We start from the raw sequence: 20,981 nt of genomic DNA on the forward strand, positions 1-20,981 counted from the left end.
CATCTCTCAGCTAGGATCATTATTACTCAACTAAAAGCCTGGCCTTCACTATTGCTTTTCTTGGAAGGATCTATATAAAAGCCATATCTGTTTATATCGCCCCCATCCAAGGCCCTCAGGTAACTATCACCTTCATGTTGAAGCTCCTCTCAGGGGCACCTGGGTGGCTCAGTGGTTGAGCCTCTGCCTTCAGCTCAGGGCATGATCCTGGAGTCCTGGGATCAATTCCCACATCGGGCTCCCTGAATGGAGCCTGCTTCTCCCTCTATGTCTCTCTCTCTCTCTCTGTCTCTCATGAATAAATAAATAAAATCTTTAAAAAACCCCCCAAAACCCAGAAAAAACTCCTTTCAACACTAAGTCCCCTGGGATGCAGCTCCTGGGCCACCTCCCCCAGGAGTGCCCCTGCATGATGAACACCATGCTCTCTCATCCCTCCATGCCTCTGCATAAGCTTCCTCCTGTGGAAACAGCCTTTTTTATCTTTTTCTTCATCAGTTGAGAGTTACCTTCTAAATTTCAATCCTTTGCCGCCAGGAAATCTGTGTTCCCGAGGTGACTTCTGTTTGATTCTATGTTATCACTTACTATATTATTTAAAATTTTTATTTTTTAAAGCTTTATTTATTCATTAAGAGAGAGCGAGGGAAAGGCAGAGACACAGGCAGAGGGAGAAGCAGGCTCCATGCAGGAATCCTAACGTGGGACTCGATCCCAGGTCCCTAGGATCACACCCCGGGCTGCAGGCAGCGCTAAACCACTGTGCCACCGGGGCTGCCCTACAATTTTTAAGTATCATTTAAAGTGGAGACAAGCTGAGGTCAAGAACAATATCCTGGCTGTAGACTTAACCAGTGAGTTGGAGCTGGCTAAATTCAGCTGGACAATGAAAAACAAAGTGAAATTTCTCAAAAGTGTACCAGAATAGAAAACTGTATACTCAGGTTAGTTCTAAAGAACTCCAACGGGTACACTCATTTATTGATGCTGTACAGCGACAGCCAGAAATGACACCATCACCAAAGCTTAATAATGAACAAGAACTCACAGTTGACGTGGCTTATTCCAGAAACGCCTCTCTGCACCTCACCAGCCAGCCATCGGTCTCTGTGGAGCTCCTGCTGAACCCCCGTGAGCCGGTACTACCCATCTGGCTCTCGATAAATGGGCAGCAGGTGGAACAAAATTAGCCCACGTGGCCCATGTGTGTTATTTTAAAGTTCTACTGGGCTCTTTTCACCAAGACGGTGTGTTACCTACCAGATTAGTTTCAATCATTAAAACTAAAAGCAAAGCTCTGTCCCTGCCAGGTGATAAAATGAAAGAAGAGGTAAACCTGGGAAGGGAAGTGGGGAATCGCAGGAAAGAAATCAACAATAAAGTTTTAGTGTTATAGGTCAAAAGTCAGCAAGTTTCTTCTTAGATATGTAGATAGTAAATATTTTCAGCTGGGAGAGCCATCTGTTCTCTGCAGCAACCACTCAGCTCTGCCGTTATAGCACAAAAGCAGCCACAGACAGTATATAAATGAGAGTGGCTGTGTTCCAATAAATCTTTATTTACAAAAACCAGGCAATGAGCCAGGTTTGGACTGTGGGCCAATATTTATCTGTACATAGCTTAATGGATCCAAAATGTTACATTTGAGTGTGCTGTTTCCTTTTTTCCTCTTCTTCTTTTTAAGCAAAGCAACCAATTAGAGAAATATGTTTAATCAATTAAAACCATTTTTTGGGGGGTACCTGGATGGTGCAGTCGGTTGAGTGTTCAACTCTTGGTTTTGGCTCAGGTCATGATCTCAGGATTGTAAGATCAAGCCTTGTGTTGGACTCTGTGCTCAGCATGGAGTCGGCTTTAGATTCTCTATCCCTCTCTCTCTGCCCCTCCCTGCCACTTTCTCTCTCAAATCTTTTTTTTTTTTTTTTTTTTTTAATCATTCTATGGGGCAGGAAGGTGGTGGTAAAAAAATTTGTTGTGTTTGACTGAACTTAACCTTGTTACAAGTTGGTTTTGAAAAAAAAAAATGCGTCCAGAATACTGTTCACACTTAAATGTTCACACATTTTATACCAGTTTCAAATGAATGTGTGTTTCTGTCACCTTCAGTGAACCCTGAAGAGGGAAGCCTTAATCTGATGTCTGTTTTTTCAGTGCCTAGCACAGTGTTCAACACATAGAAAGTGGTCGACATCTTAATTGTTGACAAATAAAAGATGAATGACTGGGCCAATTCAACCTCTCAGTTATTTGGTCTCAGATGTTTGGTTCTAAAGAGTGATAAATGGTACATCAAACACATACATTTTTTTCAACTAGTTCTGTTATAGTTATGTTCTGGGCGACAAGCCCATATTTATAACCCTTCAAAACACTTCTGGAATCCCGCTCCACACCTCAGAGCCATGGATTTTTAGAGATTTGATAACGCATCAGCAAAATCCTGGAATATTGCATGACAAAATAATTATCTCAATGAGGATGAATCCTCCCTGCATAAGGTTGCCAGACTTAGCAAATAAAAATAGATGAAGCCCTGTTAAATCTGAATTTCAGATAAATTTTGCATGGGACATAACTTACACTACAAATTTACTGATTTTCAATCTGAAATCCAAGTTTAACTTGGACTTCCGTATTTTATCCGGTGACTCGGATCTTGCAGGATAGCCTGTGTTGAAAAACAACTCTGGGGCAGCCCCGGTGGCTCAGCAGCTTAGCGCCGCCTTCAGCCTGGGGCGTGATCCTGGACACCTGGGATGGAGTCCCATGTTGGGCTCCCTGCATGGAGCCTGCTTGTGTCTCTGCTTGTGTCTCTCGTGAATAAATAAATAAAATCTTAAAAAAAAGAAAAACAGCTCTGAGAATGTTTGGAGTCCAGTATAAGAATCAAAAAACACTGCTTGCATTAAAAAAAAAAAAAAAAAAAAGCCAAGCTGGCTGCTTTGGAGCAGAGAAATCACCACACTTGAGCTTGCATATGATGATTCTCTGCAGGAATCCCATACCTGGGATCTTGGCTTAAACTCCCAGTCGCTTTCTAACAGCCGTTGTACAACTTCCCGGAAAGCTTGCCACCTTACTCCCTTCTTGTTGCTTATGGGAACCAAGGTCTGTCTATGCTCCCACCTTCCTATCTATCTACTTATCTACCTAACTAGATAGCTAACATTTGGAACTGGACTTGCCAGAGTCAACCTAACAGCATCTCATTGCTGTTATCCCTTGTCAGCTGTGTGACCTGGGACACACCTCTCAACCTCTAAGTCTTGGTTCCTCTTGTGTCCAGTATGAATAATCAATAGTAATGAAACCACCAGGTTCATTTGCAGAGAGACAGGCATGTACCAGAAGCACAATCAATGTCAGCTATTATCCTCATTGTATTTTTCCATAGTGACAAAGTGCCAGTACTGGTCCCTTGGCTTCCCTACCCACTGTCGGACTCCAAGTCAGGTGACTTCACACTGGCCTGGGGGGGTGGGGTTCATCTCCTTCATTCTGTGGCCCTCGTGGGGTGGCTCTGACTGCCACCATACTCCCCTGTGCTAAAACAGTGCCTGGTGTGCAGAGGGGGGCCACGAGTCCCTTCCTCAATGACCGGCCAGAACCCACTTCAGGGACCTGCTCCCCCTCCAAATGGCTGTGCCCTGATCATCATTCACAACTTTGTCACTTCCCATATCTCAGCCTCACCATTCCCCTCCTACTCACTCAGCATGCTGCTTTCCAGTTATACTTAAGATACTCTCTCCTTACTCCAGCTTGTTCTTTCTCTCCATAAAAACTTATTTCTAGGTGTTGAAATGCACTGAATTAAGAGTTCTAAATTGTAGTCCTGACTTTCTAATCACTTTCTATGATTGATTGGGGCTTGCAGTACCATCTCCTTACCTCTACTTCCTAAATGAAAAAGAAAGAAACCCGGCATCTCCTTCACATCTTAGTGTGAAGAGCACTTTGAAGATTATAAAAACAATTTAAGCTATTACTCTTTGTTAGTTAAAATCCTAAGATACATATTTCATGCTATAATTTGTGCAGTTCATAACAATTGGTAAGAAAATGTAGCAAAAGACCCATTTGCAGCTATTGGGACTATCACGTTGTTACCTGAACCTTGCAGATTGCAAACATTCAGATCTAGTATATGGCTGACCTTTTTAAAAAACAAAACAAAACAAAAACAACAACAAAAAACCCCCAACTTTCCCTCAGTGTGGTCTGTGTTACTGACCATAATTGTTGGTGATAAAGGGTAGAGGATGAGTTTGTTTAAATTGTGAGCTCTCTTGAGTATTGCAGTTTACACTTGAGTCGTGGAACTGGAACATTTAATCTGCATGGGCCATTTAGCATGAGGGGCAATGTGCCTCCTTTTGGACTGACATATGATAATCACACCCTGGCAGGAGGGGAGGGGCTGAGCAAATCACATGAAGTGGCGCCAGAGACTCTTATTAGCGTCAGCGATGGGTGGGGATACAGGCCTGGTGCTTGGGAAGTACAGTCAAGAATCACAAGTAGAATCTAACCCTAAGATGAGCTCTGTCTACTGGGAAGAAGGCACGGACACATTTAAATACCAGGTAATGGAATAATAGACACGTGGGAGTATTGATGAGGCACGCTGAAAGTCAGATGAAAGAGAAGTCAGTACCAGATGGGGAAACTGAGGAAGGCCTTGGTAAAAGCTGGCATCTGAGTAAGGACCCCACTGCCTAACTTCTTTTATAAATATTATTAGATATTTTTATTTTATTGTGTTACCTAAATATTTATATTAAGACATGAAAATATTTAAAAAGTGATAATGGACACGTGTGTTGAGTTCAACTCATTCTGGCTATGGGAAGCATCCACATTTTTTGTCTTATTTTTGTGACTATCTCAGTCACTTGAGAAAAAGAAAAATAACTGATCTATAAAATAGTTGCTAATGTTTAGAGAGCTGCGCATTTAGAACTTTACAAACTTTATCCTATATAATAAGTAGAAATTGTCAGAATGCATTCCAGGTGGTCAGACTCCAGAATCCATGTTCTTAGACACTGTATTAAGCTGCCTGTGTAAGGTTCAGGGTCTTTCATTTCAGATGGAGTAATTTTGGGTGTGCCTAGAGATGGATTATAAGTTTACCATTGTAAAAGGCTTGATCCTCACTGTGGTTGGCCAGAGGATAGTTAATTGTAACAACAGGAAAATACAGTCAATTCTACCTGTGTTAACAGAGGAGAATAGTGGCATAGATAATCCAGTAGTGTATAAAAATCACCTGATGGTGATTACATCAAATTACTTGAATACATGACATTTAAGTAGGTAATTATGTACTATTTATGTACTTTTTATAATTCAACACTCAACATTCAACGTTCTTTGCACATACTTTGCAGAAGGGTAAGGGTGGCGGGAGAAACTGAGAAAAGGTTAATCAGGATTGAACATTGCTTCCTGGATGTAAATAACCAAAAATGATGGTAGGAATAACTCAGTCACTCTATCTTCAGATAAAAAGCTGATGGCAGTTTCCATCTCAGAAGCTGGAGGAATTCTGAGCTCACCTGAGATGAAATTTATCATTCATGTCTTCTGCCTCCATGCAAAGATGCTGTTTTGTACATAGGGTGTTTGAGCTCTGTAAAAACTCTGAACACTGAGGAAATCCATTATGTTATGTCTGGCAAAACATAATTTCCTTTTAAACAGTTAAATCACAGGTGGACCAGGTGGATTACATACACAAAAAGAAGGTAAGAGTAAATACTTGAAAATGTTATACATCCAAAGCAAATAGGCCCCTTCCTAGTACTCTTGGTTCAGAATCACTGTCCCAAGTAGTAATATATTACATCTGAGTTTATTATTTGGGATAGCTAAGCATAATAAGTGTGTTGCTTAGATCTTCCTAGTATCTATTATCCCATCTCATGGAAACATCATCTCAAGTTTTCTTTAATAAGCTATCTCTTTGCTCTGAGTGCAGGTTTGGCATGATCAAGGATTATGGGGGCAGAGTAGTATCAAAATCATAAACAAAGGTGATTCATTTCCAAAAAAGCACTTGGAATTGAGTTTCCAAAGTTCCTGCAGTCTGGATTCTTAGGGTAGACTGGTTCTTACTCTCACCAAGACTTATCCTTCATCATTTCCTCAGCTCATGTGATCTAATCTGTGTCATTCCTTTTTGTTTGCTAAATTTAGCCAGAGTTGTTTTCTGTTGCTTGCGACCAGTGAACCCAACCAGCAAACCACCACGGAAGCCAACAAATCAGATATGTGGGTGAAGGTACCTAAGGTGCACTTTCTAAAATACCTTCAGCCCAGTTAGACTCAGCTAATCTGGATCCTCACTTATCAGAAGATGAAGCAGAGAGATAAAAGGGAATTTTCAAAGCATAAAGTTTGAAGCTAGCCTTCTAATGCTTTCCACCACCTAAAAAAAGCAGTGACACATACAGTCTTCTCTGGTTGGGTCATCGTGGCACATAGGCGGGCAACTGATGCAAAATGCTACTTCAAAGACCCCTTCGATTAATTAATCAATGATTATTTATTGCAAGGCACTGTGCTAGGCACTATGGAGGGTACATGGAAGATAAGACCAAAGTCCCTGCCCTCAAGGAGCTTACAATCTAGTTGGGAAGACAAGGCATAAGTACAAATAAAATTAAGTAACAATACAGGAGTTAAGTTAAAATGCAAGATAACAGTACAAGAGATTTCCAAAAGTAGTACCTGGTTAATTACTAAATGAATCGTAATGACAGGCTTGCAGCTAATTCAGAGGAAGGACATCCTAAGGGCTGAAGTGTGGGAAGACTTCACAGACAGCTGGCGCTGGAGCTATCCTAGGACAGTCAGGAACTGGGTGACAAAGAAGAGTGGGGGGGCATGGCAGGAAGGGTCAGCCAGACGCTCAAAAGGCACAGAGGTGAGATCAAAAGCAAGCAGTGTTTAGGGGCCAGTCAGGGCTCAGAGTAGCTGGGTACAAAGTTAGGTTGTTATTAGATTAAGAAGGGCCTTAAATGATCAAGTTTAGATTTTATCCTTTTAGCAATGGTGTTGAGGAAATCTTAAAACAACAGATACAGCCTTAGGTTAAACATACAAAAGACTTAGCTAATCAAGAGGAATTATTAAAGGTTTGATCTTCAGGATATTTATTGGTGGATTTTGACCCTCTGTGCTTCCAAAGAGGATTTGAAATGGTGTCTTCAGGGTTGTCAATTCCAAAGGAATAGCTCTGGGTCATCTAGCTTTGGATCATGGCCAGAGACTTTTGAGACCCTCTATCATCTCAAATTATAACGAGCACAAGGGTGAGCTAACAAATCCCCTGATAGGCAGGCAGGAAAAATGCTCCCAAAAGACAAGTATCTTTACAAATGACAGAATATTTATTAACAATACCTTTAAAAAAAGATTACATATGCTAGATCACTGGTAAATATCATTTACACTGGGGTTGGGGACTACCTGGGGTGTCATTTTTTTCCATTCATTTTATTGTTTTGTTGATTTTTTTTGTGTGTGTAATTTTAAGTTCTGTTTTATTTTAACATAGAAGTAACCATATCAAACTAAGAAAGGAACACAGCTTGAAATACTGACAATATTTTTTCTGGTTACCGCCCTAGTTTTTACACAAGTGGAATCCTGATTATGACTTTATTGGATAAATATAGCTAGAAGGTTGAAAAGTTAACTTATATTATTTTTAAGCAAAAATGACAAATTACAGGCAAATTTGAGCTCTCTGAGAAAGAAGAAAAGGTGGCAGAGTGTTACATGTGAAAATTTTTATAGAAAATTTCATTGCCTTTTATATGCACTGTTCCACAAGTGTCAGCTTACAAAACCTCCCCCATTATAACAAATAGTTCTTTTCATAAGAATATGTTTTTCTGATATTGTCATTTTCCAATGTGTCATTTTAAGACTTAGAAGGTAAAGCTTATAAAGCAACTAAGCTACCTACTGTAAAACAGGATAATCATCAAGATAACATACAGTTATACTAAAGAGCTTTTATAGTGTCATGAAAAAATTCTTCACGGCAACTATTTGCTGAAATAGGAGAAATTTGCCAAATTCCATACATGATTTTGAGTCAAAAGAAGGGTTCTATTATTAAAGACATACACATATATAAAGAAATTATGAATCTATCAACAGAGAATTACCTGTTTAAAAATGTACATTCAAGACAGATACACTTAAAGATAGTAAAATTATCTTTTAGCCTTTGAAAGACTCGGTTGACTATAGTCACTTTTGGTCTATGTTACTACTGGATATGTAACTTGAAATTTAATGTCTAAGATAATGCTACTACAAAGACGATGCTAACTTAGTTGAATGAAAAGAAAGTCTTACTGTACAATGCTAATTTCAGGGATGGGAATATTGCACAAGGTACCTCTTGGGCAGTTAGTTTAGGTTTTGAGTTTGCAGCCATTCCTGAAACCATCTTGAGTTGTGTTGAACAACAAAATTCACAACAGGGTGGGAAAATATATTGTACATGTCAAAAGGACTTGATTCAATGCATTAATCATCCAGTGGGTCATTTACATACAGTAGCCTTGAGTTGCAGACCAAATCTTCAGTGGTTCTGCCACTAAATCCTTGTAAAACTGTACAAGTAACTTGTACTTTATTTACCAAGATGAGTTTCAAACTCTTTCTCTAAAGGAAATAGTCTCAAATAATAATTGTATGATTGTGTTGCCCATAGCATTTTACAGCAGAGGAAAAAATTAATATCTACATTTCATGTTAACTTTAAAAAATTCTATAAAACACTAAATATATAATAAAAATATGCATATAAGGACATATGTAAACTGCTTTGGTAACATCATATTACAGATGTCTTCAGTGCATTGCAGAGTTTCCAAAGAAACTTCAGACAAAGCTAGATTTGCTTTGAGGAAGTACTGTATAATGCCATTCCTAAAGAAGCAAAAAACATTTTTTTTCCAGTAATAAGATGTACTTGAACAACAATATTACTTAGTACTGGGTGTCTTCAAAACAACTAGCTAAATGTTGCTTATATTATAAACAGCAAGTCCTTTAGATAACTTTTGTCATAAACTGGACCTGGCTGTGAGGGAAATCATGATCGTGCTGATGGCTGACAGCGTACATGCATTTGAAGTGGAAGGCCCGGCTCCTCTTGCATAGGCATCTGAAAAGAGAGAATAAATTTACTTGGTATTGCTTCACTCTGGCTATGAGAGAGAGCAAGGCCACAGAGTTTCTGGCAACAACCGAACTGGCTAGATTCTACTGGAAAGAACAATTTCCTAGTGACTTTTTATTTTATTTTATTTTTTTCCTAGTGACTTTTTAATATCAGTTCTATGACTACCTAGCTAGGAGCCTAAGAGTAGGTTATGGGACATCTTTGGACCTACCTCCATTGATGCATTTGCAAAATGAGGATGTCTATATCTAATGTGAGAAGAAACTTCAATATTCCTAATAACTTTACTAATAAATAGTATACCAATGATGCAGCAAAATAAAAGTTGCCGCTCCCTTTTTAACTCTACCTTTACTTTGGGCATAGAGCAAAGGGACACGTGATTCTTGGAAAACCCTTAAACACATCTGGTATTTAACAGATTTACACTATTTAACAGATGAGGAAATTAGGGCCCAGAGAAATATGATAACTTGTCTAAAATCAACCAGTTAGTAAGTAGTTGAATTGGGATTCAAATCATGTCTGTCTAAATATATCCTTTTTTTCCCAACAAAATAATCTCAATCCTTGTAAATAAAACCTTTTCTTATAGGTCTTACATTTTTCATAGTAACAGATTACCAACTGTTATTTGAGATTTCTCTAAGATTCTAAGATCTTTGACCAATAAAATGGACAATCTTTTGAGGGAGAGAACATTTTTCTTTTCAGTTACACCCTTAGCATCTAATATCGATTATATCAATAAAATTGCTTAAGATATGCTTTTGTAATGAATCAAACCAAGAACCACCATTCTAAAAAAAAAGTCCTTGTAATGATAAGGAAGCATGAAGTCAGATTTAACAGAGTGAGATAAATTAACCCCTAAACAAACCCCAATCTTGTGTTTTTGTGGCTTGGTGATTACTTCTACATCTTTGGTTCCACACTGTGGTTCCCTTTGACAGAATATAGAGCCCCTGCTTTAGTAAGGTATAGAATCCAGTTCTTCCCAGTTTTTTCAAAAGACAAAAATGCTGGGGTACCTGGGTGGTTCAGTTGGTTAAGTGACTGACTCCTGATTTCAGCTCAGGTCATGATCTTGGGGTTGTGAGATGGAGCCCTGCTTGGAGCTCTGGGGTGGGCATGGAGCCTGCTTAACATTTTCTCTTCCTTTCTTCCTCTCCCCCCCCCCGCCCCGCCCCCAAAGGACAAAAATGCCTTTAGTGTTTGTGTGGGGAAAAAAAGGTGCAGTAAATATAAACTTCATCTGGAAATTGGCAAATCACTACTGAGTTGGGAGCATGGCTTATAGCTTCAGGGTCCCCAAGAGGTCTTGTCCTATTTGTCAGATGTTAGCAAATTCTTATTCAGGGAAAGGTAAAATGACCAATGAACATTTTCTTTTTTTTTTCTTTAATTTTTTATTTATTTATTTATTTATTTATTTATTTATTTATTTATTTATCATTTTCTTTTCTGGCTGGAAGCATCCGAATTTTACAGATACAGTTAAAATTGCTTCGTGGATGCTTTATTGTAACGTGGTATCAGCAAGACATGCTAAACCCTTTCCTTATCTGAAAAATAATGGACACCTAGCACAGTGTCTGAAAATCAGGATGCTTTGGTGAGAATTTTGCCCATGACTTAAAATATCATGTCTCCACTGATGACTTGAAAATGTGTATCTCCAGCTCCTTATCTCCAGACAGTCAAATTCAAAAGCCAATGAAAATCTACACTTAGATATCTAACTGCAATCTTTTTTTTTTTCATTGTGGTAAAATACACATAACATAAAAGTTACCATTTTAGCTATTTTAAAGTGGACAATTTAGTGGCAGGAAGTATACTATGACATTATTCAACCAGCACCACTATCTAGTTCCAGAACCTTTTCATCACCCCGAGTGGAAACCCACTACCCATTCAGCTGCAACTCATACCACTGGTCAGCCACTACGAGTCACTAAACTGGTTTCTGTCTCTATGGATTTGCTTTTCCTATTTTTTTAATAAATAAAATAATAACAGAATAAAAAAGAGTATGCTGCTGAGATATTTGCAAACATAGTATTTCAAAAACAAGATTGAATATATTTGCTCAAAAAAAGAATATTCTCACATACTGTCCAGTCTTTGTAAACAAAGATAAATAAAATAAATAATAAATAAACCCAGATTTTATAAACAAAATCTTAACTATATAGAGACGTGTATTTATGTACATGTTACATACACATTCAAAATTAATAGTGTCAAGTTCAAAATATTTTCAGCCACAGACACTGAGTTACATTGTTTGGCTAAAGATAAATTGCTACGGCATTTTAAAGAACCCTTTGCTTTTTTCTCCTGAGTCATGTTTTTAACTATCTAAGCTGTAATTCTGCAGTTATGGTAGATGCAAACCACACATGTCCACATGGGAAAACCTGTGTGATGAATTTGGGGCTGCTTTAATCTTATTTTTGATTGGCAACTGATTAAATTAGTCAAAATTAGTCAAACTGTCTTCTTGTGAAACTGCTTGTTGTTAGCAAACATCAGTTGTCTAATGAAAGGGAATAGTACTTCCCATTATGATAGAGGCCTTTCTTTGTGGGCTTCACCTTGTCCAAGCCCAGACTCCTTGGGAAGACTTCAGAGATACATAAGGCAGGGGGAGGGGAAGAAAAAGACGCTCTTACTTGATATCTTTGGAATTCGAATTTGTTCACTGCTGCTGCCATCTCCTCCGTCACTGAATGGCTTTATTTCTATTATATAATCTTCATCAAAAGGCAAAGAAAGCTCCACTGATGTTTTATTTGTCTCAATGACAGATGTGCTGCTTTGTCTGTTCCATCTGTACAAGACCTGGCAATACAGAAAGAACAGGTGTCACCTGCTATCCTTACAAAGGCCCCAAAGATGGAGCACTCATTTTTTTCTCACCTCTGGGCATCAGCAAAATGTGGGAACACTGAGGTTGTCAGGCTGCCCACACATGCTTGGGAGGCTCATTTATAGTAAAGAGCACATCTGCAGTCACCATTTCATTATGAAGAGAGAGTTTGCAGGACCCCGCAGCATGGGGAGAGGGGCAGTATCAGCCGACCAACACACCGTGTGCCTCACATAATCACTAGAAGGCTCAGGTAACACACCTGGAAAATGAACTCCTCTTGGAGGCCATAGAGAGCTCAGTTACACGTGACGGGCTTTGGCATCAGAATCAACTTGACCACTGTGTGGACTATAGTCCTCTTTATAATCTGAGCTTCACTTTCCTCATCTGTGGATGAGGAAACAATGACGCCCACCTTGTTGGGATATTTTCAAGATTACATAAGGATTGAACGTAAGTGAAGGACTTGCCTCAAAGGAAGCATGTAAGACATAGTATTTATGACAGCTTAAATGGGACAAGAGACAAACATACTTGGCAAAGGTGAGAAGCACAAGGCAGGAATCATGTATTACTATTATTATTATTATTATTGTGAATACTTTGGAGAAAGCACATTTCAGCACAGGGAGAGGATCTCAGAAAGGCAAGGGCAGTAACTCCCTTGTCCTCCCTAGGAATCCCTTTCTGAGCCCTGTGGAAAACAGGGGATATTACGTGTCGATCCCTGTCACTCCAGAAGTGTCTGCAGCTTCAACAGTGCCTCTCATGTTTCCCTTCTTGGCCTCTCCTGGATGGGAGTCTGGGTAGGTGGCTCATTTGATGAGGTACCCAACTATGTCTCCTGAAAACATATCCACCTGCCTGGAACTGCCTATTCCGATTGCCATCACCATCAACTCCAATCAGAATCAAAATATAAAAGCCTGGACAAGTGCATCTGCCTTTTAGGATGTAATAACTGTGATGATAACTATTATACAAATACTTTCTGATGGTGACTATGATCTAGGCATCTTATCGACATCACCGTGTTTATCTCTCACAACAGCTGGACAACACAGGCATTATTATTCCTTGCCACAGATGAGAAAAACAGAGGCTGGATGATGTCATAGAGCTGGTAAGTGTCAAGATTGAGCCTCAACTCCTACTCACAATCATCCAATACTTCCAGTTTCTCCTGGTAGTGAGAAGCATAGAGTTGGGTAAGATCAGTGGTTCTCAGCCCTGGCTGTGTGACAAAATCACTTGGGGGACATGTAAAATACTGATGCTCTAGTCCAGTGGTTCTCAACAGGGTAGGAGTAGTGGAAGGGCAATTTTGCTCCTCTCCCCCAGGGGGCATTTGGCAATGTCAGCTGACATTTTTGGTTGTCACAACACATGCTACTGTTTAATGGGTGGGGGCCGAGGATGCTGCAAAACATCCTACAACACAGAGGATAGTCCCTACACTGAGCATCATCCAGCTCAAAATGGTGAAAGTAAGGAGGCTCAGAAAGCCTGCTATGGCTCCACTCCAGAGTTAGACTCCACAGAGGTGGGGTTGAAGCTGTGGTACTTAAAAAAAGAGTCTGATGCAATGTTAATGTGGCTGGAAATCCTGGATTAGATCAGGGATCTAACCTGAGTGTGCATCAGAATTGCCTGGGGTGGGCTTGTCGAAACACAGATCACTGGACCCCACCCCAGAGTTTCCGATTTGGTAGATCTGAAGTTAGACCTGAAAATCTCCATTTCGAACAAGTTGTCAGATAATGCCGCTGCCTCTGGTTCAGAAGCCACACTTTCAGAACCATAAGATTAGAGCACATATCAAAATTCTGATCTGCTGAAGTTAAAGACATAAGGCCACTCTAGTATTGCAATAAAAACCAAACACATACTCAAATTCATAAAATTCCCTTAAAACAGTATGGATCCCATTTGTTCCCTGGCATTTCATCACCTTAATTTATATCTCTCTAATACAAGGTGGAAAACACAATTTCCTTAAGGTGGAAAGATTCATAAACGTCCCCCTTCCTTCTCCGGAGCATCAGTTGTATCAAACTCGGCATCCCCTCGTTAACGATCAAGCTCAAATAAATCCTCAGGCACATTCAGGAGTGTCAAAGCGTCTCATCACAGCCCTTCAGGAACATGGGCTGGCTGATGGGATGCAAGGGCACATCTGGCTTTGAGGAATAAATTGCTTCTTTGATTTACCTCTGGTCCTTGCCAGAGCACAGAGAATTCAACCAGTTTCAAATATAAATCCAAAAGAAACACTTCCAGGAAAAAGCAGCCCTGTTATCAGCACCGCTTATCAGTCTTGTAATATTAGGGACTGCGTTGGTAAAACCTGTATTTATACCAAAAACTCGGTTCATCTGATTGACTTGAAGGCTGTGCTTGCATTTCATATAATCCAGGGTAGAAGACAGGGAGGAAGAGTGGATTCATGGGAATAATGATAACAGTAGCAAACATTTTTTAGTACTTACTCTGTGTTTGAACACGGTGTGTTCTTTTTTATTTTTAATGACAAGTAAGAGAAATTTAATTTTTTGTTCTTATCACATTAGACAGTATCAACAACCTGAAATTATTTCAGTTATAGTCTATTTGTTAATGTCCAGGTGAAACATCAAAGTGGAGATGTGTCCGAAGTTATCAAAGTTGACAAGTTTTGCCTTGGGAATCAGTAAGAGTCACTGAAATGGAGCCACGGGATTTCTGATTTTCTCATCAGATGTAGATCAATATTTGCAGTGTCCAGACCATCAGGACCCAAAAAGATAGTGAAGTCGCTGCCTACCAAAGGTGTGATTTCCCTGAACTTCAGTGACTCTTTGGGGATGGTCCTTAGAAGCACAGTCTGTGCTTCTGTTCTTGTAGCTACAGTCCCTGGATATTTCTAACTCACTGAGACCCTCCCCCCTCCCCTGCCATAATCAAGGCTAACAGTAGGACTCTCAGCTACTTTCCCGCAAACTGCATTTTCTCTGCTACTTTGTCCTTCAGGGGACATCCCTGTACACTACAACAAACAAAATTGAGGTGTTTTTATGTTCTATGGCTGTTCCCACTCTTTGGCTACAGCCATCACAGTGGTCTGGCTTTCAAGACCACCAAACCACCAGAGAAAGATGAGGACAGGGAGTGGTCTCAGGGTACCTAATTCTGTTATTTTGACCTGTGCTTTGATTCAAACACTATCCATGGAACCTGGCAGAGAACCTCTCCCCACTTCACCAACACAGACATATCCTCTGGAGCTGGAGATGTCCTCCTTATAAGCAATGATAGCTCTGTCACCACCTTCTACCAGGTTATGGGATATGTGGACTCTTTGATGCTGGAGAGCCTCACTGTAGTTTTAGAGGAATCTGCCTGACATCTTCAATCAGGCCACCAAACACTATTATGTTTATGTACTAACACCATTACCTCTTGACGTAGGCACTGTTATTATCCTGATTTCAAAAATGAGGGCACTGAGACTTGAAGATGTTAAACAATTTTCCCAGGGTACCATGAATAGAAAAAGGTAGATTTAGCATTCAAACCCAGGCAGTCTGGGTCAACAGGCTATATTCTTAACTCAGCCTGGTTTGTCCATCATCTGTGTGGGAAAACTGTTTCCCCTCTCTGGTCTCTGTCTTTATGCTTGCAAAATAAGGAGGTTAGAGGGTAAAAAAACAATGGCCTGTGGGTCACATCTGGCTTGCATATTTTAACTATTTGGCTCTTGTAGTGCTTATTTTATTTTATTTTATTTTGAGTTAGATGTCAACATTTAAAACCCTCCAAAAAATTATACTTGAAAAAAATATTGGGTTCTACTGAAAAACTGGAAGATATGGCCCCACTGAAGCCATTGCTTCTTTTGGACAATGAGAAAATCTCTAATTCATCACAGTCCAGTCCCTAATGTTTTCTGTTGTATCACATTGGCATGTGCCCACATTAGGACCTTTGCACATCTCGTTCACTGTGCTTGGAACACTCTTTCCCAGAGAGCTGCCTATCTTTCTCCCTTTTTCATGGTTCAACTGAAATATCTGAGCAAAAGTTCAGAGAAATATGAAGATACAAGAAAATTCCTCCTTTAATGCAGTCCTAAGAGGTTAAGTGACTTACTTAGAGTCACATAGTCAATAGAGGACTAAAATGTGGGTGTCCTATCTCTTAATGCTGTATCCTAGAAGATCCTTCCAGAAGAGTTTGCTCTTTTAAAAAAAGGCCCAGTAGGGATGCCTGGATGGTTCAGTGGTTGAGTGTCTGCCTTTGGCTCAGGTCCTGATCCTGGGGTTCTGGGATTGTGTCCCGCATCAGGCTCCCTGCATGGAGCCTGCTTCTCCCTCTCCCTGTATCTCTGCCTCTCTCTCTCTCTATGTCTCTCATGAATGAATAAATAAAATCTTTAAAAAAAATTATAAAGGCCCAGTAAAAGGTCTGCAGATTAGTTTTTGGGGAATGTTTCTCTGTTGCCATGTGAATTAAAGAAAAGAAAAGGAATCCATGACAGAGAGCATTTTCCTGAATCTTTGTCTAATCATAATACCCAAGGTTCTACCACCAACTATGTGAACTCCCAGTTCCAACTCTGGTTTTATCAACTATTTTCCAACAATCCTGTGCTCTTTAACTGATTCCTGACAGCATTGTCCATCTGCTATTCTCAACATCTCTGTGGAAAAATGCCACAAACCATAGCCTGCAGAATGGTTCTGTTTGGCCTACGTTGCACTGCCTCAAATGTTGCTTAAAAGTAAAATAAAACAAGATATTAACAGCTGCTTTTAATTGTGGTACCAAGGTTATACACATTTTCTTTTCTAGCTCTTTAAATTCAGGCTAATTCTCTGGGATCAGGCCAATGAATCTTCTAAAACTTTCTTGCTCCTTTTTCTCTATAAAAATCTCTCTAGCTCTAGAAACATGAACAAAAATAATTAACCATTAGTAATATTGTTGATTAAAAAAAAGACAACCAGCATAAGCACAAAACAAAGCTGACAGGAGAAATGGTAAAAAAAAAAAATGTGGTTTTGTGAGTTTTTGAAGACACAACCACAGGTTTTCCAACAATTTCTGATTGGCTCTGCCTGATTTCAAAGTTTAGGCAATTTTCTACATCCAGCCTATTACCACAAACTATTTATAAAACTCAGAGCACACTCTCTGGGGACATAGAGGCCTAGAGGGGTTGCAGGACGTCATCAGGGAAAGTGAGAACATAGTTCATATGATTTCCTGAGAAGAGACTGTTCTCACTAACAGCAGGATTAGGGACCTCTGCAAAAAAGAAATTACCCACTTTGTATCCTTTTACTTCCGACTCATTATCTAGGGCCTTCACTTGATCCCAATTCAGGATAATTTTGGAGTCCGATGAATTCCATATGATGTTTCCGGGGGGTTGACTTGGTGCTATAAAAAAATTAAGATATACGAAGTCACAGATTATTAAGTCTCAATGGATTCTGAGGAATATCTCCTTACTAGAATTCAAGAGTGGAGGCAATTTAATGGGCTATTGCACTAATATGTGTCTTCAAGGTCACTAAAATCTGACGAGATACAGCATTGCAAATGGAAAAAGATTCAGTTGGTCGCCTAACATTTATATCTAAAAGAAGTAGCCCTTCCCGGTGAGGAGAAAAACATTTATCTTTCTGTCCTCTGGAGCAATGAATTTTGCATGGTATTCGGAAAGGTTCAGTTAAAATACTAAGGTAAATTTGAATCCACATAATGATACCAATTAGTATGCAAATGATCGCTGGGAGGTGGGGATGAGGAAATGAACCGGGGATATGTCTGATGAATCCCTAAAATATTTCTGAGCAAGGATGTTCTTACGTGGCTTTCTGGTTGTCACATTGACCGTTGCACTGGACGGGCCTGTCCCCGCAGTATTATATGCCTTGACAGCTAAATGATACAGCGCGCTGCCTTTTAAATTGGTGATTTTTGTTGATGTCTGATTTCCAATTGTTCGTATTTTTCTAGCATTTTCTTCCTTGTCATCATGTCTCCAGTATTTAACCTGAGAAAATAAAAAGGAAAACCTTGGAAATTATACCTATTGGGGATATTTCCAATGTCATTAGCTGATTTATTTTAAAAAATGCAGATTTTTTCATGGAATTAATTTTTTATACCCACTCATAAGTGGAGCCAAGGGCTTGGTATGCTCTGAGAACTTATCCACAATATGAAGGAAAAGGATGTTCTTAGCTTCATAGTGAGATGGAAAATTGGCACAACCATTGTTAGCTATTTCTCACTTGTCCCCCACATTTATTTTGAGCCCAAGTGATACTGCGTGTGTCAAAAGTCAAAGCTCCTTTTGCTAACCACTGATAAATGCTCAGACCTGCATATATTTTGAAAAACATTTCTCGAGAGTAACAGAGAAAGGGTGATCTCATAGTGGAATGTTAGTGCTTCAATTAATGTCTACTAGAAGCCATTGTTCTCTGAAAGACATGCCTCTAACTGGGAATCTGAATCTTTTTCTTAATAGAGTGTGCCTTGAAGGTCTCGGTGAGGGGTAGACCTTTCCCAGACCCATTATTGTCCATATCTCTTGTTTACCTCATAGCCTTGTATCCGTCCTCTATTCTTCTCCATGGGGGAGGCCCAGAAAACTTCGATATCTGTGGCAGACAGACTTCTGGCAAAGATGCTGGCTGGTGGTTTGGTGGGTTCTACAGATGAGTATAGAAAAAGTAATTATTCTATCAGGTGCATCAGGATAGGCTTCTAGATACTGGTATTATAAGGAGCAAATAATCCATGGTTATATAACAGCCCTTAGTGATTACGACCCTAACCATCATTTTATAGAGGAGTCATGGTTAATAGCTGGAAGGGAGTGGAGATAGAGAAGGTAAAGACAAAGTGTTTGGCTACTAAATTTGGGGGTAGGTGGAAAGGAAGTAATCCAGGACCGCTTAAATTTAAGCACCAAGTTTTTATAGCTAGCAATTTCATTCGTATGCATCCTTCTTAATTAGCATTTGTCATAGGTGAGAGTCCTAGTTACTGGATTATGGAAATAAGAGCATAAGAGCAAAAGAAAGCTAACTGGCTTGACTAAAAGTCAGGAGAGTCGAGTGACAGTTCAATCCTAAAATCATGAATATCTCCAAACTGAACAAATATCAAATGTATAGGCAGCATAAATCATACCTTCTTCTGCAGAATAGACTACTGTGGTAGGACTGAATGGGCCTTCTCCTTTATTGTTGAAGACGCCCACTTTAACCTCAAAGGGAGAGAAGGGGCGCACGCTCTCATTCCTGAACACATATCTGGAAGCATCAGCTGATGCCAGCACTGTCAGCATCCAGATCATTTTGCCATAGGGCCGGAAGGCCACCACATAGCCAAAGCCTCTGCCATTCTGTAATTCCTCAGGGACCGTCTGGGAAAGAAGGGAGATAGTCTTCAGAAACCACAGCAGTTTGATTCAAATGCTAAAATTGTTTTATTTCACCCTACCACCCAACATTCTTATATGCATTCTTCCCCACCTATCTTACTTTGGGTTTTCTCGAAAGACTAAGGTTTGGGGCTTGCCATCAGTCTATGTTAGCTATGGATGAGGCACTGAAGTAGGGTTAAACAAAGAAAGAAACAAAACCCAATGAAAATCTGCAGTGGAGAGCATGGCTTCTTGATGTGGGAGACCCAGCTCTGAAGTTCTCAAAAATGACTATGAAATTCACTGGATAGCCGATCTAGAAACCAAAAATGCAACACGTACCATCCAATATGAATTTTTCCCTAGTGCCAAACAGACAAAAGATCTCATTGAAGAAGACCATCTTGACTCAGGCAAGATCTTTCCCCTCAGAACTGAGGAGTTAAGCTGGAAGGGGTAATTTCTCTCACTGCTGGGGCTTTAGTTAAATAAGATTTTAACTTCAAGAACTACTGTCTGAAATCTTTCAAAAGCATTAAGAACCCTTTTTAAAACTCTAATCTCCTCTTTCAAAATCAACTTTTAATAAATTGGTGACTAACCTACCTCTAAGTTTTTTTTTTTTTTAAATACCTCATAGAAGAAGGCTCTAGAAGCAAAGCCAATTGCCAGGAAATTGTGCTGGCACACTGAATCTACTGCTGGCAGAGGTTTTAAATCAATTGGCTATGCATCAATTCAGGAAGAAATGAAAACTGGTTTTCTTTGAACCAGTCTTCATGGATATATGTATATGTATATACATATATATTTATGTTTTCTTGTGTTGTCTTCCATTTCATGATTGTTTTTTCTGTGATGAGTCAAATTAAAACCTAATTCAACAATTGATGGGCAAGCACCATCTTTTCTTGCTACCTATTAACTATGTGACAAGGGAGTATTTGCACTCAAATTTTAGCTCTTAAAAACACAGTAGAAAACTTCTCAGATTTGTTTAACATAGAGGGAAAAAAATAAAATAGCCCAGACTAATATATGTTCCTTTTGTTCCATGATTCATTTACCTCCCAAGTTATAACCAGTTCAGATTTGCTGCCTCCACCACCACTGACGTTAGCTGGGGTCACTTCGGGGACTGTGCAGAAACAAAAAACAAGTCATGTCAGGTGGTAAAAGCAAATGAGGGGCAGGAAGGTTGTCTGGCTAAAGTGACTCACTTTAAACAAATACGCTGATAAACATATCTTGTCTTTTGAGGTCAGAAACAGTGTGGTCATGGGGCCCAAAGAGTCGGCTTACAGAAGTGAAATGTAGCAAGGAAATTGCTATTAGTTACCTGATTCCCATTCAACAAGGTACACAAGGTATGTGACAAGTCTGCCCAATTGTTGAGCTCCATCCCTAGAGGCCGAAGTTCAGTGGTTTGAAAGGACTGAAGTTCTGGTTCTAATGCTTGGATAGGCGTT

General features: G+C 39.6%; 1 protein-coding gene across 13 annotated transcripts in view; it reads right to left on the reverse strand.

The window, feature by feature from the left end:
- Positions 1-7,374: 7,374 nt before the first annotated feature.
- CNTN4 (contactin 4) overlaps positions 7,375-20,981 on the reverse strand; it is a 922,691-nt gene continuing 909,084 nt past the window's right edge. For all 13 annotated transcript variants that reach the window (XM_049098179.1, XM_025451427.3, XM_025451465.3 and 10 more), the window contains 7 exons: positions 20,580-20,650; positions 19,278-19,512; positions 18,681-18,793; positions 17,943-18,129; positions 17,398-17,510; positions 11,890-12,058; positions 7,375-9,193 (listed from right to left, as the gene is read on the reverse strand). In XM_049098179.1, coding sequence (XP_048954136.1) covers positions 9,093-9,193; positions 11,890-12,058; positions 17,398-17,510; positions 17,943-18,129; positions 18,681-18,793; positions 19,278-19,512; positions 20,580-20,650 — 989 coding nt within the window. In that variant the 3' untranslated portion in view covers positions 7,375-9,092. The remainder of the gene's footprint in view (positions 9,194-11,889; positions 12,059-17,397; positions 17,511-17,942; positions 18,130-18,680; positions 18,794-19,277; positions 19,513-20,579; positions 20,651-20,981) is intronic.

The sequence above is a fragment of the Canis lupus genome, chromosome 20 (genome assembly GCF_003254725.2).
Source record: "Canis lupus dingo isolate Sandy chromosome 20, ASM325472v2, whole genome shotgun sequence".
NCBI classification, from domain to species: Eukaryota; Metazoa; Chordata; class Mammalia; order Carnivora; family Canidae; genus Canis; species Canis lupus.